The 27,715-nt window shown below is 40.0% G+C and overlaps 2 protein-coding genes across 22 annotated transcripts in view; one reads left to right on the top strand and one right to left on the bottom strand.

Moving 5' to 3' along the window:
* Positions 1–363: 363 nt before the first annotated feature.
* On the bottom strand, positions 364–16,607 carry Mdh1 (malate dehydrogenase 1). Its single transcript, XM_034508382.2, has 9 exons — positions 16,351–16,607; positions 11,277–11,375; positions 10,496–10,592; positions 8,738–8,913; positions 7,620–7,742; positions 3,889–4,065; positions 3,326–3,439; positions 2,559–2,648; positions 364–1,625 (listed from the first exon to the last, which is right to left on the bottom strand). Exons 1-9 carry the CDS (start codon positions 16,351–16,353, stop codon positions 1,500–1,502), a joined length of 1,005 nt encoding a protein of 334 aa, XP_034364273.1. The 5' UTR covers positions 16,354–16,607; the 3' UTR covers positions 364–1,499.
* Positions 16,608–16,763: 156 nt separating this feature from the next.
* Positions 16,764–27,715, top strand: part of Wdpcp (WD repeat containing planar cell polarity effector) — a 265,444-nt gene continuing 254,492 nt past the window's right edge. For 6 of the 21 annotated variants that reach the window (XM_076938045.1, XM_076938060.1, XM_076938055.1 and 3 more), the window contains exons 1-2: positions 16,772–16,994; positions 26,206–26,269. The gene's annotated coding sequence lies outside the window, so the exon portion shown is untranslated. Of the gene's footprint in view, positions 16,995–20,365; positions 20,518–20,830; positions 21,020–26,205; positions 26,270–27,715 lie in introns of all 21 variants that reach the window. The other 15 variants (XM_076938047.1, XM_076938061.1, XM_076938057.1 and 12 more) reach the window with 9 other exon arrangements.

Here is a 27,715-nt window from a genome sequence, read left to right as displayed (position 1 = left end):
GAGGTATGGGTAGGATGATTTCTTCAGTCTTTAAGATTTGATTTCTGAGAGTGATCGCTGTTTTCAAGGGGTAATGGATCCAGGATATCTGGGGTATTTGTGCAAATTTCTGTCAATGAAACTGTCATGCTTTCTCAATTTATTATTCTTCAATAAATGTGACACCAAGGAAAGACCAATGTGTTCATCTGTTTCTGACACTGCACTTCCCACACCTCTAGTGAAATTTTGTGTTTTCAAAACAAAGACAGCTGGGAAATGAAGTATGAAAGAAATATGGCATGCAGAGTCTTGAGCTCCTGTGTTACAGGAGCAAGGAAGGATGTGCTGTGGACTGAGAATAACTTATCTGGCACACACTCATAATTCATGCAAAATTTTATTAACTCACATACAATTTTGGTTTTATGCTTCTCACTAACGGAAGTTCTAAAAGTAGCTTTTTATTTCTTCTCGTAGTAGTTTTAAACCTTGCTTTTTTCTTTTCCAGATCCCATTCGAGCTGGTAAAATAGGTCATTTTATTATTAAAAAAGAAACCAATTTTTTAAAGACAGGGTTTCACACATCCCATATTGGCCATGGACTATGTAGCCTAGGATAACTCTGGCTTTTGACGCTCCTGTGTGCCAGGATTACAGGCATGCACCACTATGCTTAGTTCTGGGTGATGTTGAGAATTGAACACAGGGCTTCGTGAGGTATAGGCAAATACTGTGCGAGCGCCAAGATACATAATATTTACCAATACAGGTAAATAGCAAATCTAACCAACAAGTATTTGAATATCCACAAAGGGTATTATAACAAGCCTTGAGATTATGGTACTATTTATTGCATTGAGTAATGCACTAAAAGCACAAAGACAAAAAAACAATGCATGTGTTCTCATGGAAAACAGACTGCCTCAAAAACATAGTATTATGTTTCTAATAATCTTAGCTCACAAACATTAATAGTGTGGTATTACTGGCTATCAAATATTAATGATTCCATTATTCTGCTATAGAATATAAGGAAGACAGATTATCTGCAACCTTCTTACAGCTAACTTTAAAATCAAATTATGAGCAAAACATGAGCCAACCTTTAAGGATTTAAAATATAAATCATTTGAGTAATGGGATCCCTCTGAAATAGACTGGGCTTCCTTGTCTAGGTTAGAGACTAATGCTTTATTTCATAATATTTTCCATCTTTATTTCTTCTACTCAATTAAAAAAAGTAAAATTATAATCTATGGGCAGTCTGACTTTTTTTTGAAGATACTAAATATAAGCTAGAAATAGGGGCTGAGACTTTCACTTGAATATACTTTTATTTAGATTGCAGCACTAACAACATGATAGACTTTTCACAAATCACCAAGCACACACTATTTAAAATATTTAGCTGTTCATGATTTGAATGTAGCATTCTTACTGTTTGGTACTAGGCTCAAAGACGACATTTTGATTCCTCAGCCTTGGGATGTTTGCTGACATCAGTACCACTGTTTAGTCATGCAGAGGAGAGAAACTCAAAAGCCGTTTCCTTTTCCTCGGTCAGCTCCTTTGCTGTCAGGTCCATCTTCTCACGGGAGAAGTCATTGATGGGGAGGCCTTCAACAAACTTCCAGGTCTTATTCTGTCAGAGAACAATGGCAAGAGCTTCAGCTGAAGCGACAGTGACATTTCAGCAGGGGACAGCCTAGCTTAAATGGTAACTCAAAGTACACCTGTTTTAAAGCCTGACTCTAAACTGGAGTCCACTTTTAAAAATCATACTCGGGATGAAACCCAGCCAGGGTCTCCTACATGTTAGGGAAGAGCTCTTCCAGAGGCCTAGAACCCAAATTATTAATATACAAGCCAGAAGCACTTCTAGCGGGGAGCAAGTATGCCCTGTATGCACAAATATGTATAGCATGAGCACCACCATGTCACGGACATGTGGGGATGGCAGAGCTTCCCTAGTCCTGGTAGTGATATTGACAGTGTGCAGACAGTGTCAGCCAGGTCACCCGCAGCTCCTCCTGCATGACTACCCCCTCAGTGTCAGCCAGGTCACCCGCAGCTTCTCCTCCTGCATGACTGCCCCCTCAGAGACTGCCCACGTTAGTGATCTGCCTCCTGTTCAGCTCTGAGTTTCTAGGATACTGCTGGTTCGACTTTATCAGAGTGCCTGTCCCACCCAGGCCCAGCTTTCTGAACATGCCTACGACTTCTTCATTCCCTCAGGTCAGTCCCAAAGTGATGAATATCATGATACTCGAGTTTGAAATGCACTGAGTTTTCAAAGAAATCCACAGAAAGTTATAATGAACTACACCATGGTTATAATGAAGAATAATGCTGAGTACTATGGGTTTGTGAGAAAATAAAATTCTATTTATGGGTACAATACAGAGTTATTGTAAAAACAAAGTATCTAGTAGTAAGAGTTAAATCATGCTTTCAGATTAGTTTCAGTATTGAATTAAAGCCTTGGCATTAGGAACGAGTATCTATACATGTATGCTATACATATCCACACGTGTGTGTATATGTGTGTGTGCATTCCTCTTCCATGTCACCCCACCTTGATCACGACAGGGAACGAGTAGAGCAGGTCATCGGGGACACCATAGGAGTTGCCATCAGAGATAACACCCATCGACACGAACTCTCCCTGAAAAAGTTTACATTATCGTAGCTTACAGGGATTGGTTTACACAACCAACTAACAACCAACTACAATGAAAACATGACTCCCTTGACTACCTGCATAACTACTGTGTGTGTGACTCACCAGTGGCCACATTGGTTCACAGACATCACCTCATCAGTGTGCACATCAGATCATATGTAAAATAGGTCACAGCTTCACACTCATTTTTTTAAAAGATTAAACATTTTTAAAAATTTTTGTGTTTATGTCTATCTGTGCATGCACATGTGTGTACAGGTCTCTTGGAGCTGTAGTTATAGGTGGTTGTGACCTGCCTGACAAGGATGCTGGGAATGAACTTGGCTGTTCTGCAAGAGAAGCAACCACTCTTAACTGCTGAGCCATCTCTGTAGCCCCAAACACTGTCCTTGCTTTATAGTTGAGAATATAATGGCTCAATACTGGTTTTAAAAAGAATGGCTTATCATATATAACTGCGTTTAACTCCTAAAATCCTGTGTGATAAACATCATGGAACAGTTGACAGCACAGCTTAGAAAGGTCAAGCAACATTCGGGGGCTCCGTGGCTAGCAGGCATGTGGGCTAGGAAATGAACTCAACTGGCCTAATTGCCCTTTTATATTCCAGGACCCAAAGACAAAACAGGAAGAATGGCTGTACAAATGAGAACCCTCACCTCTGGGGTTCCAAACCAGATGTCTCTGATGTGGTCTGAGATGGCTTTTGCAGCAGACATTGCACTGGACAGCTTCCGAGCCTTGATGACGGCGGCGCCACGCTGTTGCACAGTCTGGGTGGGGCACAGAGAGACAGTGTTACCTGAGCATGCCAGTACAATCCTCATCAGTTCCACATTTACCCTGCGGGGAAAGACCACTGCAAGCATGGCTTAAAGAGTTCCCTCCAATGTTAATCTTACTATCCTAGTTCAGTTAGAAGCACCATTTTGTAAAGGTAGACATTCCTATAGAACACGTGACACTAAATACAGAGAAGCAGATTTTGGTAGAAACAGAAGTGGACGGATCTGTTTTTCTGATTTGGAGAATCTCAACTGTCATAAATCAGGTCACATCAGACAATGATAACCATCTTTTTGCACACTCCAAAAGAATATATTATAGTGAAACAGCAGCTGTCCTTGAGGGTCCCACAAGGCCCTGGCAGATACTCAGCTCAGCAGTGTGCTGTGCCTGCCTCTGGCTGACTGCTCCCTCAGAGGGCTCACAATCTGCTTACCGTGATGAACTCCCCCTTCAGCCAGCTGTCGTCTTTTAGGGCTTCATACACACCGACTTCCTTTCCTTGCAATTTCACCTTGGCATGATTGACATCTGGATACTGGGTTGATGAATGATTTCCCCAAATAATGACATTCTTTACATCATCAGCAGTTACACCGAGTTTAATAGCAATCTAGTTCAATTTAAAACAAACACATCAGTTAGGCAATTAATTTCTATTGCAGATTGTGACTTGTTTGACAGATGCCCCTAAGTAAAGGCAAAGAGCTTCTGACACATTGAGCAAATACAAGTTACGTGGACTTCAAAAGAGCAAATTTTATTGTTCAGCAACATCCTAAAACACTTAATGGTGTCAACAACTATGAACTTGAAACCTTGCAGTGTAGAGTATCTAAGAGCACCCTATAATTTATGATTAGATTATTAGCACAGTCAGTTTACCAAGTATGAAACTGTTGCGAGCTGACTTTTAGCAGAAAGCAGCTATCAACTTTGCAGCCATCTCGAGCCATATACCCTGACATGAGATTTGGTTTTCGACAGCCTACAACAGCTGAGCACACTCTGATAAACATCTTGTTTATCCCACATATCTTGTTTTGCTGTTTAGTGACCCCAGCTGCATGGTGCACGTGGTAAAGTGTCTTCAGCTGTGTTCCCCTGCTTGTGCTTATAAATACCCAGGATTTCCTTGCAATAGGAGGCAATAGAAGAGAGAATAAGAGGGAGACAATGAGACAATAAGAGAGGAAGAGACAATAAGAGAGAGAAGGCAATAAGAGAAATGAGACTAGAGACTTGACCACACACCCTGGTTTGTCTCCACTCTTCATGTCTCTTGCCCCTCCACCCCACTCCCCTCTCTTGACCAGAGCACACTTAGCCCCAAATCGTGGGGCAGTGTGGACCTCAACATAAAACAGTGACCAATAGGTGAACAGATTTCTAATACATAAATATGAGTGTTGTTTTGTTCCTCTTACATGGGATGCCACCTTGTCATTGTGGTCAGATACTTTAGGTATATTTATCCTAATCTGGTGATATTTTTGTTATGTACAATACACAAATTAATTTTCAATTATAATTAGAGACATTGCTATTTGAAGGGACTCACATTATGAAACTGTGGCTGCCCCTATTTTATAGATTTGTGGACGAAAATAAGAAGTCTTGTGATGTAACTTATGACAGAATGGTCATTCTGATAAAACTTAGCAGAAACTGAAAATATTTGAAGCTGAAATGTATTTAAGACAACTCAGCACGCTTTAAACACACTCAGAACATTTGCATTAGCCTGTAGCTACACAAAATCTGCTCACACAGTCTTTTTATAACAAGATATTTAACATCTATGAATATTTATACTAATATTTATACTCTGGGTAAAAACCAGAGTGTACTAAGAACTTAAGCACTCTTGACCCCTTGAATGTCAGCTTTAACTACTCAAAACTAATGAGGACCAACTGTGTCTAGGTCTCCTCACTGCAGGTCCCTTAGATTCCCCTCCTTTGTTTATGTCACCTACGGTCTCTTATTCCTTTGATCTCTTGAGCTAACAAAGCACAGGTATTATGTGCCTAGCAGATGCTGCTCCCGATTGTGAGTCATGTCAGAACCAGGGTAAAATTGATGCATACAAAGGATGACGCTTCTTGCAAACTTTAAAGTTTGTCAAATAGATCTATTACATTTTTAAAGTTTGCTTCTTAGGCAAACTTTAAAGTTTGTCAAATAGATCTATTACATTTTTGACTAATTCTCCAGCCCTAATTTTTCCCTCCCTACCAGCGGTAGCTCTGTCAAATCATCTTATATATACATATATCTTATGCATGCATACATCTAGCATTGGGTTTCACAGACACAGAGTTCAGTAGGTGATAACTCAGTCACTGGTAACTAAAGTTTTTAAAGTTTTGAACAAATCATGGAGGACTTGTCATGATTCCTGTAAGAAAATTTTATTTTGGGTTTAATTACTTCTCATTTGGATAACAACTTCTATAAGAGGAAGAAAATGCTGCTTCGAAAACTCTGACAGCTCTTACTATGCCAGACTGACATACTGAAATACTGAGACTGCCTAGCCAAGGCCTGTGAGGAGCAGACTGTGCCCGAAGTGACGCACCAGGAAAACTTCGCTCTTGGTTCACTCATGACTTTTGCCCCCACAAGGGAAACTATTTTAAGCATTAGGACAAAGTGCCACTTTGTGAGATTTGGGAAGCAGAACTGTCCAACTGCTGCTGCTACCAAGGCTTCAAGAAGACCATGGAGCAGTTTGCCAGTGTCATCTCACCACATTCTCTGTAGGAACTGAGGACTCACTGGTCAGCCCACATTGACAACTGCAGTCAAGTTCTCTTCGCCTACACTGCCCCTCACGCCTAACCTGGCTCCCAGTCAAATCCCTCCTTTTCCAGCCACCATGTGACTACTACTACCTATAGCCCAAAGCATCTCACAGATTATTTAATAACTGTCTAAGTTAACTGGAGTGTTGAAGAAGATATTTACAGCATGGCTCTTTCAACTTTAGGCTATATCTCTCTTAATAATAAAAACAGTGATAATTGCAGTGAATCTTTCCTATGTTTTATTATGTAATAGCATCATGCTAAGAGCTAGTAAAATGTATTTAGCTTACTCACTACTACTGTATAGAACATACACAAGGGTTTAGTTTAGAGTCTGTGAATCTAGTAGGTTCCAGCATTAGTACTCTATGCCTTCAGGAAGGTTTCCTGATCACTTAAAGTCGCATGTTTCTTATCTGTAAAACAAGCACAACACCTCATCCAGTCACCACGAGAATTAAAACCCATATAAAGCTCCAAATTAGCAGGAAACTTAACAGATGTAAATTATTTTCTCACTTATTTGGATATTCCAGAATTGAAAGAATCAACTCTCGGTGTAAGGCAGTGTTTTTTTTTTTTTTTTTTTTCCCCTTTTTCTTTTCCTTTTTTAACTTTAAACACATATTGTTTTCTTAAAGCTCACATGATAAGTAGTGCAATTCCGCAGAACTATACAGAAGCAATGATCTGTGGTGAAGCAGAGTGGACAAAACAGTGCTGGAGAAAATGGAAGAGCACTGTACTGCAGAACTCCGACTTCATCTAACGTAAGACCAGAGAGCTACAGAAGCTAGCCTGGGTGAGTAGCTTGGCTCCCAATGTCCTGAGAAGCTACTGCTAATCTCCGAGTCACTGCTTCCTTTGACATCTAAATCTAAGCCCCCAAGAAATAAGGCTTAACATGACTTTAATAATTACACAAAACATTTTAAAAGATTAAAATTGAATATTAAAAACAAAATTAGCTGCAGAGAAAAATGAATTATAAACATACACCACTCAGGTCTTTTGTTTTTGTTCTACAATCTATGACATGATTAAGCTAAATTATATGTCATGTGTTATTTCATTTGTAAGTAACTTTTAACTACTAAAGTGAGACAACATTGTCAACTGTACTGAGTTATAATTGGATATATGTATATTACAATTGGTTCACAATTGGTTAGTTGAAGATAAAACTATGAAGGAAGGCCAGCTCCTTAACTCCTAAAAAAGTTAGACTCCCTCCCCCCTTTTTTTTGTTGGTTTCAACAAAACCAACAAATGCACAAGCAAAATTTAATTATTTTAAAAGTAAAAGAAAAAGGTTTCAAAGCTGAAATTTTTAAAATTTAAAAGTCGTTTTTCTTACTTGAGATTTTGCTCGGTTGTGGTCCAAGCGAGTCAGGCAACTGAAGTTCTCCTTGGGGATCGAGGGCGCCGACTTGGAGGCTGTCAGGCAGTTCGTATTGGCTGGGTTTCCCACAACAATGACCTAGATGGGTGGAGGCATAGAGCACACATTGACACCTGTCATACAACTGGACTAAAACACGCCTCACAGGGCCTCTATATCAGGTTTCTATGATACACAAGTCAGTTTCCAGCTGGCAATATCTAGGACCTAAGGGGGACACATCTTTATGTTTTACTATGGGGACAGATCGTCTATTTGTCACAAAAAAACAAGAAAGCTAAAGCTTTGTCTTGGAGTTTAAGTCATTGATAAAAGTTTCCTGTTTTAGGAAACCAGCTTGTTTTTGTGAACTAAGTGTTTCAAAAACTGGCTTAATCCTAAGAATTACCTGGGCTATTTGGTAAAATACAGATTATCTTCACAACTCCTCTACAGCCAGTCAATCAAACATATATACATAACATCTTTTTTCCTCAGCAAAATCCTCCCCCAGCCCCCTTTTTGCAGAGGTAGAATTACCATGTAAAAAGTCCAGGCAGTCTGAATTTTACATCTGAGTATCTCTGTAATCTTTCACTAAGAGACCTGTGTGTTCCTAATCATTCTTGTTCCTTGTTAATGATTACAGAGAAAAGTTAACTATTTAAAATGAAATCTACAGTAAGCAAAAATATAGGCAACAATGAAGTATTACAAACAGGTCACTCGTGAAGAATGGCTTTGGAACATTAAGACAAACTTAGAATGAATATAAATAGCCACAGAGACAGAAGAGGAAGTCATGAGACAGCTGTAACAATTCCATGAACACACAGAAGCTGCATCTGCAGTGACTGACAACAAGCACTCAGCAGCCACCTTCCAGAACACACAGATGACTCTGAAAGTCTCAACAAGTACCCACAGCAAGCAGCACAAGAAAGGTCTATCTTCTTCCCTCCATGTCTATCTGTACACAGTGACCTCTGTACAGAACCAAAGACTAATACAAGCAGTTCTGGTGTTTAAACATCAAAAGCAGAAGTTTGAAACACAAGTAAGAAACCAACCTCATAATATATGCTACGAGTTACCTTAACTGATTTCTTGGCGTATTTCTCCAAGGCAGCACCCTGGGATTTGAAGATTTTCACATTGGCTTTCAGTAGGTCCTTCCTCTCCATGCCTTCCCTTCTTGGCATGGAGCCCACAAGGACAGCCACATCCAGGTCTTTGAAGGCAATCTCTTCTTTGTCTGTTGCAATGACATCTGTGGACATGGCAGACAACACACAGAGCTACTTAAATGCTCAAGTCGAAGTTTCCCCTTTCATATTGAATCTCCTTATTCTTTCAAACTGCTAAACGCTTACTTTCATAGTTCACATTAATGCACTTTTCAGAGGCCTAAAAAAAAGATAATACACTCGCCTAATGACCCCTAAGAACACAGCAGAAAGTCAATAATTATTTTTTATTTTTATATCAATAATTACCTCAATTAAAATAGCTTTATAGCTTTTATTATTTACATAATTAGAATGCATTTGTTTTTTCATACACACACATATATACATATACATATATATATATATATATATATATATATATATACATGTATATATGTATCTGTGCTTACATATATATAAAACCACCAATAACACAAAAGAAAAACTGACTCACCTCACCTTTAGATTATAATTACTCCAAGGTTTAAGATGCCAATCACAAACTGAAAAAATAATGTTTACCAGGACATATTCTAATAGGATAATGCTAAGAATTGTATTCTATCAAATTTAATCTTCATATTTCACAGATGAAGAAACTAAGGCATAAGGAAATTAGTGCCACTATGATAAGATAGGGAGGTTGGTCCAGAGCTCAACTAGAACTCAGTGTCAATCTGATAAACATATAACTTGTTGTTTGATCAAGGAACATGCAAGTTGTTTTCCTTTGAGCGCATGAAAAGGCCATAGCTGAGAGTGTGCATTTCTATCTGTAAAGTGTTAGGCTAGTAAACCCATGTCAGTCAGGTTGCTGAGACCCCAAATGGAGGAACGAAAGAAAAAAAAAAGTATCTATCTTCCTTTTCTGTCAAGCCTTCCCTTCCCTGCCACATTTACAGCAGTCTGAGGGAACACTGGGCCATTAGTGACAGAAGGACCCAGCATAAAAACAGATGTAAATAGAAAATGCAACAGAGGGACTGACTTGGAAAGGGCTGTAAGGAAAAGAAGCCACAGAAAGGCTGGCACAAACAGGTGTGTAGACTCTAAAGTTTGGAGCCACCCAACAAATGATCTGTAGAATCACTCTTCTAGGAAATGCTTGACTAGACACAGAGTTCATGTTTTCCCTTAAGCTGGGCAGTTTAAGGACACTTTATCCATCTCAAACCAGTGCTTGGCAAATGAAAGGGGAAATATACAAGGAACCAACTAACACCTAGAGCAGCACGCAGCCTGCAGAACATCCCTTGCAATGGAAAATTTTCTGTTACAGGATGCTACTACTATTACTTCTAAATAGACGTCAAATAACAGCACAATGCAAACAACCTGGATGTAAAATCCTTGCGCATATTATATTTAGTAAGTATTAGAAATTATATGTAGGCATGAGGGAAAACAAGCCCTGACTTGCCACTGATAGCTTCTTGCTTTTATACTTATTTTTTCTTGGTATTTGTGTTTTTAAAAAGTAATGTAGTTTAAACAACAACAACAAAACACTTTTGTGAAACAATTTCTAGCTGACAATCTTTAATAAGAATCTTTTAAAAAAATCCACCTTTGGTTAAGATTCGAAGTGCTATATCATCTGTTTTCTTTGACTTCCCAACTCACCCTGCAGAAGGGGAAGGGCACAGTCTTGCAGTTCCATCAGGACGCCGTCCAGAACACCCATCATGGGGGTGATGTCCAACAGCACAAGAATGATGGGCTGCCAAAGAGCAAGGACAGCAGGCAGTGTGGTTACGGCGGAGGTCGGTGCGGTCACAGCGTTCTCTCTCACACAAAGTCCCACCCCGTGTTTGTTTGTATATATTTAGTTTTCAGTAATTATGGAAGGGAGATGCCATAGCTTGCTTAGTAGCTGCAGCAATGATTTCTTTTTATAAATAGCTAACTATAGACAACTATGATATCTGACATGAAGGGAAAATTCAATCATCTGTAGGTCAAGAGAAAAAAATTAAAAAGACTTTAAGGAAACGATTTTAGTGTACGTGTCAGACTTGTTAGAATTAGGGGTGCCTGTTTCCTGTGGTGTAAATGTCACGTCTGATTATTTGGGTTCAAAACATGATGATTAGAAAGGACAGATTCTACAACTTTCTTGCAGGCCCCTCCTCAGGAGTTACTCTCAGCAGTGAGTGACACATTGATTGTTGCCTGCTGGTCAGTTACACTAAGCTACAGAAATACACCAGGCGGAAGAGCTCTGATTCCAGGTAATTTTCAGTGCCCACAGGGTAGCCTATAACCATCTTACTCGTCTCTGATTTATAGCAAAGGACTCATTACATTTCTGGGGCTGCCTATTCCTTCACCATTGCAACTAAATCCAGACCCTTATTAAGAACATTTTCTACTACAGTGCCAAGGCTTACAGACACGCCCCTACCTGGTCTTTCCCAAAGACAGATCCATTTCCAATACTGTACAGCAGTGAATATGCAATCTGACCGGCTGCTCCAGTCACAAGGACTCTGATTGGTTCAGGCTGTAATGAAAAAGATTACCTTAATAAGGCAATGCATGCTTTAAAAGTGAACATGACACCATAAAGTCCCTTCTTGACTCGTTTAGAAAACGAAAGGCTTGTTTTTAGTAAAGACAGCATGTACAAATGAGCTAAGCAACTTATGAAATGTGGCCTCTGGCGGCATGCTTATGAAGCCTTCTTTAACTCTTACTAAATAGGAACAGAACTAAAAAGTGCAGAACTGGATTTACGCATGTTGCCAAAAAGCAGGCCACAATGTCCTATCTATTTTATGTGGTGATATAAACCCTGGTAGGCTGGAAGAGCCTTGGAGATCTCTATCATGCAAATCCCTGACCCACTCCTCACTAGTCCCGCACACCAGGAAGAGGAGTAGCAGTGACTAACACTTTCCCTTTACTGAGAGCCAAAAAGGTTGGATAAAACAACCCTGCTTTGACTTAACTGCCCAAGAGCAAAAACAATCCTGTACTTAAACTCAAGAGATGAACCTGCCTCTGCCCGCTGAGTGCCGATGTTAATGGTGTGCACTGCTATCCTCAGGGTTAAGCCTTTATTTTTAAAAAAGACTTATTTATTCATTTTATGTGTGGGAGTACACTACAACTGTTTTCAGACACACCAGAAGAGGGCATCAGACCCCATTATAGATGGTCATGAGCCACCATGTGGTTGCTGGGAATTGAACTCAGGACCTCTGGAAGAGCAGTCAGTGCTTTTAACCGCTGAGTCATCTCTCCAGCTTCAAGCCTTAATTTTTAAAATTGTATTTATTTAAGGTGTATGGTATGGGGCATGTGACACAGCTTGCTGCAACTTGTGGGAGTTGTTTTCTCCTTCCATTATGTGGGTCTTAGAGACTGAATTCAGGTTGTCAGACTTGGCAGCAAGTTCCTTTCACCCACTGAGCCTTCTTGCTGTCCAAATCTTTAGTTTTTTTTAAGGAGAAAAAAAGTGAGAAAATTATTAATGTCTGAAATATAATAAATTTTAGTATTGAATATTGTACTAAATCACAATGGCAATAGCTGACAGTCTGATTCCAAAAGAAAATTTATTTTTTAAGAAGGAAGAGAAACCACCGGGGGAGGGAATACAATAGTTATATAACAGAAAGAAGCGGCTGTACAGGCTAAGAGACTAAATTAAATAAGGTACATAGATAAAAATAACAACTGTATTCAAAATGAGTGCTGAGTAATGGGAAAAAAATTAAACTAAGCCCAGAGAATAAAAATAAATAAATAAATAAATAAATAAAAGAACCAAGATAAATTGTTTTCTTCTTTGACAGTGCCGAGCACTGACAGGACTCAGGGCTACCCCAGTCCCTCTTTGCCATGAAGAAATGGCCCACTAAATGAGGTAGAAATATTTGATTTCTTTTTATTTATAACCGCCTCTCCTAGTGACTCATTCCTCTGAGATGGCAAGACGGACAGCCTGAAATTGACAGTACCCAGAAGCACGGTACCCAGAGGTCAAAACAGAAAATGCACTAAATAAGTATTGTTATAAAATCTGATCATAGCAGACTTTATTTGGATTTCTTCCTTAAAACCATACCTAGGATAGTAGAAAAATATAACCAAAAGATAAGACCTCAGAAATGTATGGAGAAAAATTCTTGATACCTGGATTTCTCTCCTAGTTGTCTTTATCTCTAGATACATCAAATTTTATACCTAAATAAGCCAACTTTAATAAAATATGTATCTATATTAATATGAACTTAATAAAACATATATCTATGTCCAAAATAAACTATATGTATGAATAGAATACACTATTCTACATGGTTATTTTCTGCTATACATAGCTGTATAAGACTTATGTTCTGAGATATTATCAGGAACCATTACTATTATAGACCAATCTTTAATCCTGTATAAGTATTTCATCTTGTCAGCTTGCCTTTTGAAGTTAAATGAGAAGGGAGAGGCTGTCCCCCTCTTCTCTGGGCTTTGCCTGTTTCACTATCTTCCTAAAATCTAAATTCTAGTCACTGTTACATCCCACCAGATAAAAAGAGTGCACAGTTGGAACTCAAATACTTGCTTAAGAAATAGCTGCTTCCATAAAGACTGAGAGGTACACAACTGGAAGCAAACTGGATGTGCCTTTTAAAAGTGAAGGTGTTTTAGCCAGGCAGTGGTGGTACACACCTTTAATACTAGCAGTTACATATTTACACATCTGTCACTCAAGCTGGAGTGTGATGTTTTCAGAGCAGTTTTCCTTTGACTAAAATTTGTGCTCTTCATACAGGTTTCATTGTAAATTTACTAAATGAATTAACTTAAGGGTGAAGCAAAAGGGTAATGAGAAGACAAAACAAAAACAAAAGCACACTGCCACCAGGCATAGTGACATATAGAGGCAATCCTAGGGCTGGTAGGTGAACAGAAAGGTCAGGATTCCTAAGAGTGAGGCCAGTGTGGGCTACTGTGAGACTCTGCCTCAAAAACAACAAAAGATCATCACTGCCCAAAGCCCCCACCCAAGTTCAACTCGAACAACGTGAAGCAAGCTGGGGTCAGAACTGAGGGGAAAGTGCCAATCCCATCTTAAAGTTCAACCTTCCAGGAAGTCTAGCTGATGGTCAGGACAATGTCATGGAGCCTTTTATTAAAAACGTGTTCCCAGTATCACAGTCTGTAGTGAAGAGGTTGTGGCCGAGAATCAAGTTAATTTATCCTAGCAGTTTCCTTCTGTGCCCGGCCAGTTCCATCTTAAGGAGTTACTTTAGTATCTGAAGGTCTGATGATGAAGTAGGTAAAGGAGACAACAGTTTGGTTCTTTTGCTTTCCTGAGATACTGCAGTTGAGAAGCAGGAGAGGAGCGCCTCACTGACTTCTCACAGTGTAACAGTGCCAGTGCAGGTTACTATTCTCTGCTCAGATATCTGGGCATATTGCCAACACCCAAAAAGGAATGACTTCTCTCTTGGCAGGGCATTAATGACCTTCCTGCAGATACAGGCTGTCTTAAGAACGTGCTGTTTAGCTGGAAGGCTTGAATTTAAGTTTCCTCTCTGTTATTCCTCAGAATAGCATTCTCTTTTTACTTTCTATTTACATGTATTTCTGCAACATAAAAGATACAAGGTATCATTCAGATTCCTCTAGGTGTTCTTGGCTGACTCCCCTATGGACAATGGCATGGTTCCTTTTAAAAAGGTTTTGAATTGGCTTGAGAGAGAGAGAGAGAGAGAGAGAGAGAGAGAGAGAGAGAGAACGAACAAACTAAGCTTTTTTTCTTTCTTTATGAGACAAGGTCTCCTCCATGCAGCAGCTCTGGCTGGCCTGAAACTCGGTATGTAGTCCAGGCTGATTTTGAAATCATAGAGCTGTCTGTCTCTGCCTCCCAAGAGATGGGATGTAAGATATGTACCACACTGACTGGAACTGACAGTTCTTTTCTAAAGCAGCAATTTTCTCACATCCTTTTCCGGGGAGGCAAGATGGTTCTGAATCATGTGAGACTGCAACATCACAGAACTCTTCTACCTGGAACAGCTCATATCTTCTGGCCTAGATGTGACTGACTTCTTGGGGTAGGCCAGTTCTGTCTAGTACATAACAAACTCAACACTCTAACCAGGGGCCCTAGATCTTCCCGACCTTGGGAAATCAATGACCTTGCCAGGCTGTTTTAAGATTAGATGAAACGATTCCTAAATGCCCTTTCAACTTCAGAATTTCAACACTCTGAATGACAAGGAACAAAGCTATCAGATGTTACATGCTGACTGTGGATTTATCTCCTAATGGGGATTATGAAGTGACTTGCCAAACAGATAATACAATCCTGGGTGCAAACCTTGTGACCTTGAGCAACTCATATTCTGGGTCTCAGCAAACCAAATTTTAGTATTTGAAGTGGGGTTTTGGATAAGATGATTTTAAAAAAGGTTTTCATATAGACCTAATAGCCTAAAGTTTGAAATTCTTGGGTAACTAGTGCCATTTTATGACTAAAATTATTAAGGTAGAAACTACTTAAGCTATAATTTAAACCACTACTTATGTGCCAAAATAACTAGGCAACGATGACTGGGTAGTAGTTATCCCCTTAGGGTCTCTTATAGAGGTTGAGGAAGTTTTTGTCCTTGTTTGAAAACATGTCTTTTTGGGTTCTGTGAAATTTCCAATTCATCCAAAAATTTCCAATTCATCCCACACTCTCCATCTTGAGATTAAAGGAGAACAAGTATTTTTAAAATGTAAATTTAAAATACGTAGCAATTTCCAGTCTGGTGGCAAATGTCACCTTCAAACAGCACACAGATTAGTCCTACGTCAGAGCTCTTTTACCCCCACCCCCACCCCCAGCTGGGGACAAGACAGATCTAGAGCTTCAACAAGATGGTTGCGTTGCATCTGCAAGAAGGTCTTTGGAATTCATGACAGGGTAGGAAAGAATGTCCGCACTGTTTGACTAGCGATGCTAATGAGTCCTGGCATTACAAATGGAGATCAAGAATAGGTTTTCAGTAACATTTGTTTTCTTTTAAATTAAATATGGTGGAAACATGTCTCCTGAAAACTGGGATCATAACCTGGGGCTCTACCTCAACATCAGAGGCCTAGTCTTTCCAAGAGCTTACGAGGCAAAATAGAGTTAGGACTCAATTCTTACCCTCCCATCAAATCTCATCTTCCCCCCCCACCCCCCCGCATCAAATCCTCTAAGGTCCTTCCGAGAAAATTTTGTCCCTCAGCCTTGCGCAAGGATTGAGACCCGCCCCTCCAAGGACAGTGAGTTCTCTAGAGTCCTTTTAAGAATCTCCAATGGAAGCAAACCCCTTTCCAATTTTTGGATTACTGCGACAGACGCGAGGATGTGTCGGGTTTCGCAAACCGCGCGAAGGACAGCGCCTGGCATTACTGCTTTTCTAAAGCGCATCCATCAAGCACAGGAGGAGGCCGAGAGGCCGGAGCTGCTGCAGCTTTCAGGAGCCCACACTCACCATTATTGCAAACCGCAAGGTTGATCTCTGCACCTGCAAAGGCCTTCTCAAGCAGTCAGGTCACCTCTACAGCGGAACAGACTCTGAGAGAGAGCGTGGGGCTGGACAGCAAAGGTTCGGCTGATGCCCCGGCCCTTTCTGGGAAGTGTAGTTCTTCCGGTGATCTCTGGCACCCACCTCCGTGCATTCCCAACAGTGCTAAACTACAGTACCCCAAAACCTCTTCTTCCTACGCGCCTCCCGGACTGTAAAGTAGTCCCCGGGGCTGAACCTCTGTGATTGGAGCACAGCTATGAGCAGGGTTGGTGCTTTGGGTGAGGCGCCTGCCTGATGGCGCTCAGCAATTGGCGGGAGAGGAGGCGTTAACTCGAGGGAGGAGAAACGACCCCAGAGCGACAGCACCCGCCGCTCCGCCGAGAATCTATCCTCCCGCAAGACTAAACAAGGGAGGCTTAAGAGACCTTCCGTTGCATAAAGCCCGCTCGACCCGGAAACAAAACCGTTTAAAAACTCACTCAGAGGCGGGAGGAATTGACGCGTGCGGAAGAACGGGTAGCTTCACCGTTGCTAGGCGACAAGGCGAGCTCACCTGAGCGCTCCCGGGACCAAGACCGAGTGGAACTGCGTCCCCACGTCAGAGGCTGGTGAGCTCGGCCACGAGTGTTTTTCTTTTCTTGTCGGGGTCAGAACAGGGCGCGGCACCGTTGCACGTATTCTGAATCCGTAGCCGGCGGGTGTGGGCGACCTCCCGAGTCCCCTGTTAGTGTCAGGAGTCGTGTGAATGGCACAGTTTTCAGAAGGGAAGAGTGTCTTGCAGTTGGAGTCAGTGCAACTTTTCCAAAGTAAAGTCAGAAAGATTTGTTTGTGGAGTGAGAGCCCCTTCCTTGTATTAGCTCGTGGTGCACGAATCTAACTTTCTTTGCCTACTCTGAACATTGACACTTTTTGCTCGTTCTCTTTTTGGAAACTGGATGAACTTTAAAACGTCTTGATAAAGTTTTGCCAGACCCGTTATTTCCAGGGGAGGTTGGGAGACACTGATTGTTTGAGGCGGAAGGAATGTTTGCGGCTAAAACAACTCAAGAGGCTTTCATTTAAAATGAAGTTAAGAGAATTTCTGTATTCTCCGTTTGTTGTGCGGATTTTCGAAAAGATGCGATGCTTTGGAACAGACCAATGAATATGCCCTTGGTCTAACTTTAGAATTAATTATTTGTCACTAGTAAATGGATGGCGGATGGCTTCAGTTTTGGTTTTGGAAGATTTAATATTTGGAGAAAGAAATATGATGCCTTAGAGTCTATCTTAGGGCTTCTATTTCTGAGATGAAACACCATGACCAAAAGCAGGTTAGGGGGAAAGGGTTTATTTGGCCTACACTTCACATTTTGGCCCATCATTCGAGGAACTCAGTATAGGGAGGGATCTGGAGGGCGTGAGCTGTTGCAAAGACCATGGAGAAGTGCTGCTTATTGGCTTGTTCCTCATGGCTTGCTAAGTCTTTTTTTCTATAGAACTCAGGGCTACCAGCCCAGAGATGGCACCACCCATAATGAGATGGACCCTTCCCCATCAATCTGTAATTAAAAAATGCCATATGGGCTTGTCTACAGCCCGATCCTATGGTGGAAGCATTTTTTCAATTGAAGATTTCTCCTAACTTATGACTGTAGCTTGTGTCAGGTTGACATAAAACAGGTCACTACCGGGTCCAATAGCATTTAGGTTTCAATAGACTGTATCTTCCTTGAATGGCTCCTCAAATCCCTTTATTCATTTGGTGCCTTTCTTTTGTTCTTGAGCGCTGATCTTTTTATGTTGGAATACTTCCTGTATCTCTGTCCACACTTATTTCTAAATGTTACCTCTGTGTCAGAGACCCTCAAACTCCAGGGAATGCTTCTGTACTTTGTTTCTTCTTGGTTTTCTAATAGGCATTAGTTCGGTTACTTAGTACTTCCTACTGAAGAAGCATGTGTGAAAACATCACACTCTCACTAGAGATAGCACGACCTGCTCCTAGTTTCACTTGATGGCCGACAGAGATATTACAGGATTTCCAAGTGAAGACAGAAGGGCTGGAGCTGATTTAATGGCGACTGTTTTAATAAGTCTGCCATGGGACCTTGGGATAACAGTTTTAGTTGCTGCCTTTTAGGAAGCACTGTCGCATGAAACAAGACTTTGTAATTCTTAATGGTAATATGGTGATCTGTGAGTGATTGTTGAAAGATGTGCTATCTTGGAAGCAGCGGTGAGGACACAGAACCGTATGTATACTGCAGTGGTAGGCTGGTTATTATGTATACTGCAGTGGTAGGCTGGTTATTATGTATACTGCAGTGGTAGGCTGGTTATTATGTATACTGCAGTGGTAGGCTGGTTATTATGTATACTGCAGTGGTAGGCTGGTTATTATGTATACTGCAGTGGTAGGCTGGTTATTATGTATACTGCAGTGGTAGGCTGGTTATTATGTATACTGCAGTGGTAGGCTGGTTATTATGTATACTGCAGTGGTAGGCTGGTTATTATGTATACTGCAGTGGTAGGCTGGTTATTATGTATACTGCAGTGGTAGGCTGGTTATTATGTATACTGCAGTGGTAGGCTGGTTATTATGTATACTGCAGTGGTAGGCTGGTTAGTTTCCATCACAAACTAGAGTCACTTGGAAGGAGAGAATTTCCTGAGTGCTGGGATTAAAGGCGTGTGCCACCACTACTGCTGACTGTCTTAGGGTTATTATTGCAGTAACTTGAGGGAGGAAAGGGTCTTTTTGGCTTATTTGTCACATTACATTATTGTTCATCATTGAAGGAATCAAGAGAGGAGATCAGATATGAAAGGTAGCTGAACAAACCAGTAAGCAGCATTTTCCTATGATCTTTGCTTCAGTTTCTGCCTTGGGTTCCATTAATGATAAACTGTGATGTGGAAGTGTTGAAGTAAACCATTTCCTCCCCCAAGTTGGTCAGTGTTTTATCACAGCATTTGGTAGAAGAAAGTCATCACCCAGAGCAGAAGCTTATCCTCAGAGATAGCTCATCTTCAGCGGCCATTTCTTCTACTATTGGGTTTCCTATGGCATTTGTGACTTCTGAAGTGCTGACTGATCAGGAATGGGCCTTGCAAAGCCAAGACGCCCAATTTTTGCCTCAACCATTGTCTTCTATCTTGAAAGAATCTAGTCATGATGTGTTTATTTATTAGACTGTTCAGGTTCAGATTGTACCAGTAATTGAGGTTGGAAAAAGATGAGCCTACTAAGGTGTCTGTATATTTTAATATGTCCTTAGCTTTCTTATCCTGCCTGAGTCCAGGCTTCTTACTAGCCAACATCCAGTTCTTCTCACAGTTCCCCATTTTGGATTCTTTCTTGGCTTAAGTCCATTTCTTCTTTTTCATCTCACGTGTATGTGGTGTGTGTATATGCATGTTTGCATATGTGTGAGCGCATGTGTGTCTGGAGATGCTCTTGTATGTGTGTAAGTATGTGTGAGTAGAGGCCCAAGACTGACTTTAGGAGTCTTGAAGTGGAAACGTATGGTTTCTTTGGAAAGCCAGTTGTGTCGGATGGTGTTTTGCTGGGGCACACACGTGAAAGAGTGTTTTCCTGAAGCAGACCCAGGTGAAAGGATGTTTTGCTAAAGCAAGCGTGATGAAGGATTCTTTGCTAATGACGCACGTGTATTGGTTAGCCTTACATTGTGTAGCTGAGCTCCATTTGTAGTGACTCCATAGAGAGAAATGCACCAAAAAACCCTCTGGTGGTGTGCTGGTGGCTTCTTGTAGTTTTCAGGGACTCCGCCGATTAGCAGAGTGATCTCAGCTGTTACAGACTCAGGTGAAGTTTTGCTAAGACAGACCCGTGCTGAGGCAAGACGGTGGTGAGGCAAGACCCATGGAGGACATGTGATGTTTGGAGGGAGTATAAATAGGACTCAGTGGACAATGATCAGGCTTGCATAGCTAGCTTTGCAGTGCTTCTTGGTCTTGTGTCTTTGAATGGCAGAGAAATTCTCCTGGCATCCCTGCTGGTCCTGGTCACTTCCACTGGTTCGGCAGAGGCCTGGCTGTCTCTGCTAGGCTGTGTCACCCCTGCTGATTCACGTTTGCTATCCTGACACTACTGAACTGGACTGCTGGTATATTTGTGAAGTATTGGTGAGTAGACGGAGATGGAACTGGAAATGAACAAAACAAAACCCAGATTTGGAAAAGGATTTATTACCTTTAGATAGTCAAATAATTCAGTAAATTACAGGCAGTGTACTGTAAGTTGCCTAATATTTGCCTTAAATCTTACTGTTTCTTTCTCATTTGGAGTTTCTTTGATTAATATGCTCTAGAAATGTTAGAAAAACATTGCAATAATACTTAAGTGCTGTCTTAAGCAATTTGAATCTTTCATTTGCAGTAATTCTTTTCCTTTTCCCACTAGCCCTGCTTCTTGTCTTTTGTTTTGTTTTGTTTTTAGAAACACGATGAGTTAGGTATGGGTTGATTTACAGACACTGGACACCTTAACAGTGGCTACACTCCTGAAGAAAATGTCTCTCCTTCCACTACCAACCTTTACTGCATCTAGATCAGGGAGAGTCACGCTCATTTCACTGAAGATCTCTACTGGCCTACTCTTTTGCAAGTCCTGTCAATCATAGCTCATGTGAGTTCAGCATGGGGCAGCCTTGTGATGCCTGAAAGTCAGCATCCCCTACCCATCCTTTAGCTATTACATTCTTTCTATCCCTACTTCTGAGCCTTGGTGGGGGGTCAATCATTTCCCATTTGTGGTTGGTCATTAAACACATTATTTTCCATACCATGATAAGTTGTGAGTCTCTAGTCGCCACTGACCGCTACAAAAAGAAGTTTCTCTGTCAAAGTAGATAGCAACACTCATCCATGAGCATAAACATACTTATTTTGAAGGCAGGTTGATGGGGACATGATGTTCTTTGCAAACTGGATTAAGGACTATATTAGTACTGATTATATATAATATGTTGCAATGGAGAAATTTTAGTCTAGTGGGGTAAATTGGCACATTTGCTATTATAGTTGGTCTAAGTGGAGTAAATCATGATTGCTGTTATACTAGGTTTGAGGCTATTTGTGTGCTGTTCCTTCTTGGAAAACAGTCTTCCCAGAGTAGCACAGCCTGTTTTCCTAGTTTCATTGTAAATTTTCATGCGAAGGTGGTTTCTGGATTCTAAGTAAACATTCTCTTTTGTTAGGCAACGACCAATATGCATTAAGCCATTGTGTTAGCTTTGGAGATGTTGTTAACTTTTTAGCCCTGTAGAAATATGAAATGCTTCACTAATTTGTGTGGTATCTTTGTGCAAGAGATGTTCTGACCTCTGTATAGTTTCCACGTTAGGGCATGAGCAGCTGAAGTGAAAAAATATATATATACACTTTTTTGTCCAGATCGGCACTTTTGAATGTTTAATTCAAATTGCTGAAAATATTTGAAATACTGTTGTAACAATATCTAGTAGAAATACTAAAGAAGCACTAATTTTGAGATCTTTGATGTTGACTCTTCCTACTCTAGGCATTCTGGGGCTTACAAGATCTTATATAGTATAAAATTATTTTTCTTCATATTGATTTTATTTGTAGCATATGTGAAACTGGCATACATTTTAATTTTTTTTTTAATGCAAGATCAAACTTTTAAGCCTTTACTTTGTTCTGTTTTCTTGTTGTTTGAGACAAGATCTAAAACTAGTCTAGGCTGGATTAGAATTCACTATATAGTTCAGGATGGACTCGAACTCACAGCAATCCTCTTCCCATAGCCTCTTGAGTGCTAGGGTTACAGGTGTCAGACACTCGCCTGGAACTGGTAATCTTTTATATAATTATTTTGTTGCAATCTGATTTCCTCTTCCTGCAAGTAGCTGAGTGATAGTTAAGACAGCAATGGTAAGAAACCCTTGCCGTTGGCCTCATTAGCTGCACTTTTATACAAATCTGTTTTTTGGTACAACAGCCGTGTAATTAATTATAGCTTTGTTAGGTAGTATATAGAGTATGAGGAAAAAAAAGAGTCATTAAAAGAAAGTTAGCATTTGTGAGATAAATCAGAAGCCGATTATTATAAATATTTTTAAGTGAGCATATAGGACTAAATACTGACTTATCTAAAAGAAAAGACATATCCATTTTTAAATATAAAAATAATGTGATTAATCTTGGGAATTCTTTGGTTTAGATGACATGAAGAACATTTTTAAAAGTAGGAAGTCTTTCTAAAATGAATGTGTAGCATTTAAAAAACAGTTATCACATTCACTTCAGTATGTCTCAAGCATAGTTAAACCTCAAATTAAACTTAGTAAAAGCAACCTCCCACAAAACCTAACTTATAATTGAACTTAAAATTGAACCAGGTTGAGAACCACTTTATTTCTATTTCATATACACACAGTTTAAATACATCCCATAGCAGCATGTCCTGATGCACACACCTACACTCTTACGTTTGCATGTCTACTTGTGTAGACTTTGCTATCTTCTGTGTCCTTTCAGCTTTACTATAACTGCATGAGCTTTGACTAGAATTTTCAGGTGTGGTCAAGTACAAGATATTTTAGTAGTATCAAATTTTAGTCATCTGATCTTCATGTAATCAAGTTGCTGTGAGTGGATGAAAGGAAGACCCGAGGAGAGTTAGTAACTAGAGTGTTCACATTTGCATTTATTGCACTGTGCATGTACATGCACACAGACTTATGCATTTGTGTAGGTGTGTCAAAGAATGCACATGGAGGTCAGAGGACAGTTTGTGGGAGTTAGTTTTACCTTCTTCCACATGTGGGTCTCAGGGATTCAACTAAAGCTGTCAGTCTTTGAGGCAAGTGCTTTTTACCCACCTTTAACAAAATATTTAGGTGAAACAGGAGAAAACAATCTACCAGGATTCTGTTTGATAACTACATTTTCCTGGCCATATCAGTTAGCTAATCTTGGGATTTTTTTTTATTTAATTGGAAGAAGTGAAAATTACTTAGTTTTTATTCTGTTTAGCTATGTGATCCTGAACGTGCTTCTTGGTCTCTGTAAGCCTTAGTTTGCAATTAGTATGATAACATAGGATGACTATAAAGTCTGGAAATAGATGGAGCAATTGTCCTTCCATAAATACCCATTTAAATCAAGTGATGTAGGTGATGCTTACAAGCCTTGGTTCTAAGTATAGAACTGAAAATAATTCACATAGTCAGAACAAATACATAAGACTGGCTTTTATCTCTACATTCAGGAGACTGACTGAGGTAAAGGCCAGCCAGGGCTACATAGTGGTACCCTATCTCAAATAAAAAAAAATATGTAGGAATGGATTACAGAATATACATTCATACGGATAAATATTAAAAATTAGTGAAAACTGCATTATGTATGATCCTATTCTTATAAAAATAATTGTATAAATGCTGTGGTTTGGTCATGGTTTGCACTGCTGGCTGCAGTGTGTTGGAGACTGGTTGCCAGTGTAAGCAAGGTGCTGCTGACTCCTTTAAGAGGTGGAGCCTGTGGAAAGTACTTATACTGTAAGGCCATTGCCTTCAGAAGAGAAGATACCCATCTTTCAGGAGAGAGGCAGGCCTCTCAGACTGGATTAGTTATTGTGATATTGTTGAGTTGTACATCAAGACTATACCAGTGTGTTTGGCTTCTATTGCATGTGTTTGCCCAAAGAAACAATCTTAAATGTTAGCATCTTGGATGCCCTAAAAGATCACAATCCTTAGATTCTAAGATCTCAGAGTATAATTCCGAAAAAAGTTACTCTAAGACTTACATTTTTAGGAGAATTGTTTGAGGGACATAAGAATAGAACAAAATCCTTCATAGGCCACATTTTACAATTGGAGCCCACATATTTTCACAAGCATAAACTCCCAGGTATCCTAAAATCAGTCAAGTGGATATGACACTGGTAAGCAGAGAAGTTACATTCATAAATAGGTCAAAAGCTAAAGTGTATAAATACACACCACTGTGGTGGGTAATGGTACCCAGACTAATAATGCAGTCATCTGAAATGAAGGCATTTGATAAAATCACTGAGAAAAACCGTAACAGGGGCTATTGAGATGGTTTTCAGCAGGTAAAGACACTTGCTGTATGGGCCTCATGACCTGAGTTTGATCCTGTATATCAATCACTCTGGGAGGAGAGAACCGACTCTGAAAGGTTATCCCCTGACTCCCACATATGTACTGATACATTCTACACACAGAGCCCTCTTCTCTCTCACTTAAAAAAAAATCTCAGAACACATCACCATTGTATCTACAGCCACTAAAGAACCAATACCTCGACAAATGTCATCTTTATAATGCAGACACATGAAGGAGATGTTGCTTCACTTATCTGGGATGTCTCAGAATTCATACATACACATGAGTCTTGAACTCTTTCATGGACCAAATTTGTAAAACCTGTGTTGGATGTTGTCTTAGTTAACATTTCATTGCTGCGGAGAGACAGTCCACACAGTAGACTAAGATGTAGCAATTAGTCTTATTCAAGATTTTGTATACATTTTGTAAACTAATAAGGAAGGCCAGAAGAGGAAAGTTACTGGGATCTTTAAAATATTGTTCATCTATTTCTTTAAGGTGCACTGCATATGAGATTTTTTTCAACAGCATGTATATACTTTTAAAGATTTATTTTACTATGAATTACGTATATCTATGTGTATCTTATGTGTGAGTGTATGATTTTTTCCCCCTGGGCCTCATGGGGATGTCCTATGCTGTCAGAAACTTAGCTGAATCCCTAAGGCAGGAACTCATAGCTTGTTCTCTTGCTGTCTACTCCAGAGACAACTAGCTTGTCCTCCTAGCCTTGGGGTTCTGTCTTCCAGCTCAGATTGCTGAGCTGCTCCTGCTTTCCCTCTGTGTTCTTAAGCCTTCCTTGTGCGATATAGCTGTATGGCTATGGCCTCTTTATTTCCTCCTTTTTGATGAACAGGAATTCTCTCTTTTTATATGTTCAGCTTTCTCCTTTATCTTGAAAGTATATAGAATTTATGGAAATTTAGTCATAAGCACTTTTCAGTGCCCTCTCAACCAGATTTACTAATAGTTAACAAATTCTGTCACATTTACTTTTGCACACACAGCCTGCCACCACATGCCAAACATTATTTTTGAATGTAACTTGCAGATATCACACCTTGTGCATACTTAGTGTGTATTTTCTAATAACAAGGAATCTTTCATATAATTTTCAGATAGTTATAAAATTCAGGAAATTCTGTTTTACTTGCTTTGACAAAATATCTGACAAGAAACAGCTTGAGGGAGGGAGAGCTGGTTTTGGCTACAGTCTGGAGGCTGTGGTGGCAGAGAAGACATAGTGGAGAGGCAGAGGACAGCTGGTCAGTCGTATGACACCCTCAGGAGGTAGAGAGTGATGGATGCTGGTGTCATCTTGCTTTCTCCTGTTAATTCATGGAATGGTACCCTTAGCATCTCAACCCAATCTAGAAGATCTCAGTGTTTGTTTGCTACGTGACTTTAGGTTCTGTCAGGTTGACAGTCAGTATTAGCCGTCATATAGGCCCTTCATGTTCGCATTTTGACAGGTTTTTCAATAATGTACTCTAACATTTTCTCTGGAAGTAGGATCATTCATTGAATTTAGATATAAGAGCTCTTTAATTGCCTGTAATTTATAACAGCCCTTTTTGTTTTTCAAGACAGGAACACTGACATTTAGGTTAGTTTAATAGGATGTCCTTTAAGTTTTTTTTTGAAAATAGATTATTTTCTCATACAATATACAATATATCCTGATTATAGTTTTCCCACTCTTTACTCCTCCTAGTTCCTCCCCACCTGCCTTCCCCTCTGGATCCACTTCTTCTGAAGTTGAGAATTGTCTATTAAAGGTATGTAAATAATTATCTTGGAATTTGAATGGAGATTGCATTGAATCTGTAGGGTGCTTTTGGTAGAATGGCCATTTTTTTTTTTTTTTTTTTACTATGTTAATACTACCGATTCATGAGCATGGGGGATCTTTCCATCTTTAATTTCCTTCTTCAAAGACTTGAAGTTTTTAGTATACAGTTCTATCACTTATTGAAGGTTTTAGTATACTTCCATCACTTATTTCATTCAAAGTTTTTTGTTTTTTTAGATTTATTTATTTTATATATGTGAGTATACTGTTGCACCAGAAAAGGGCATTGGATCCCATTACAGATGGTTGTGAGCTACCATGTGGTTGCTGGGAATTGAACTCAGTACCTCTGGAAGAGCAGTCAGTGCCCTTAACCACTGAGCCATCTCTCCAGCCCTACTTGGTTAGAGTCACCCCAAGATATTATATTATTTGAGGCTATTGTGAAAGGTGTGTTTTCCTTGATTTCTGTCTCAGTCCATTTGCCATTTGTATATAGGTGGCTACTGATAGTTTTGAGTCATTATTATATACAGCCACTTCACTGAAAGTGTTTTATCAGATGTAGGAAGTCCCTGACGGCATTTTTAGGGTCACTTATGTATACTATCATATCATCTGCAAATAGTCTGACTTCTTCCTTTCCAATTGGTATCCCCTTGATCTCCTTCATTTGTCTTATTGCTCTAGCTAAAACTTCCAGTACTATTTGATTAGATGTGGAGAGAATGGACAGCCTGATTTCAGGGGAATTGCTTTAAGTTTCCTTCTATTAAATTGATGTTGGTTCTAAGCTTGCTTAAGTTGCTTTTATTATATTTTATGTATGTCCCTTATATATCCAGTCTCTATAGGATTTTTATCCTTGACGGTGTTGGATTTTATCAAAGGGCTTTTCTGCATCTAATGAGATGATCATTATTTTTTTCCTTTTACTTTGCTTTTATGGTAAATTACATTTACTGCAGTTTTGCAGGCCTGTAGTTTAGCAGGAGGTACCTGCTGGGTGGGAGACTGGGATACAGCAACAAGTGGAAGAAGGGAGGTTAGGAAGGAGGGGGTGGCTGGGGGATTCCCAGGAGATGTGGGCAGAGGAAGGGAGGATGCAGCTGGTCTCTGTTGCAACACTAGGGAAGAGACTGAGGGGTTGGAGGAACGCGCACGCACACACACACACACACACACACACACAGTGAGAGACAGAGTGACAAAGAGGAAGGGGGTGTATGTGCAGACACCTGGTTTTCTGGGAGGCATGGCCTCTTTTTTTTTTTTTTTTTTTTTTTTTTTTTTTTGGTTTGGTTTTCTGATATAGAGTTTCTCTGTGTAGCCCCAGAAGCCATGAACTTGCTCTGTAGATCAGGCTGACCTAGAAATCAGAGATCTGCATGCCTCTGCCTTTTTAGTATTGAGATTAAAGTTGTATGCCACT

The sequence above is a fragment of the Arvicanthis niloticus genome, chromosome 7 (assembly GCF_011762505.2).
Source record: "Arvicanthis niloticus isolate mArvNil1 chromosome 7, mArvNil1.pat.X, whole genome shotgun sequence".
NCBI classification, from domain to species: domain Eukaryota; kingdom Metazoa; phylum Chordata; class Mammalia; order Rodentia; family Muridae; genus Arvicanthis; species Arvicanthis niloticus.
The sequence above is the reverse complement of the archived record's forward strand: the minus strand, read 5'-3'. Positions and strand labels throughout refer to the sequence as shown.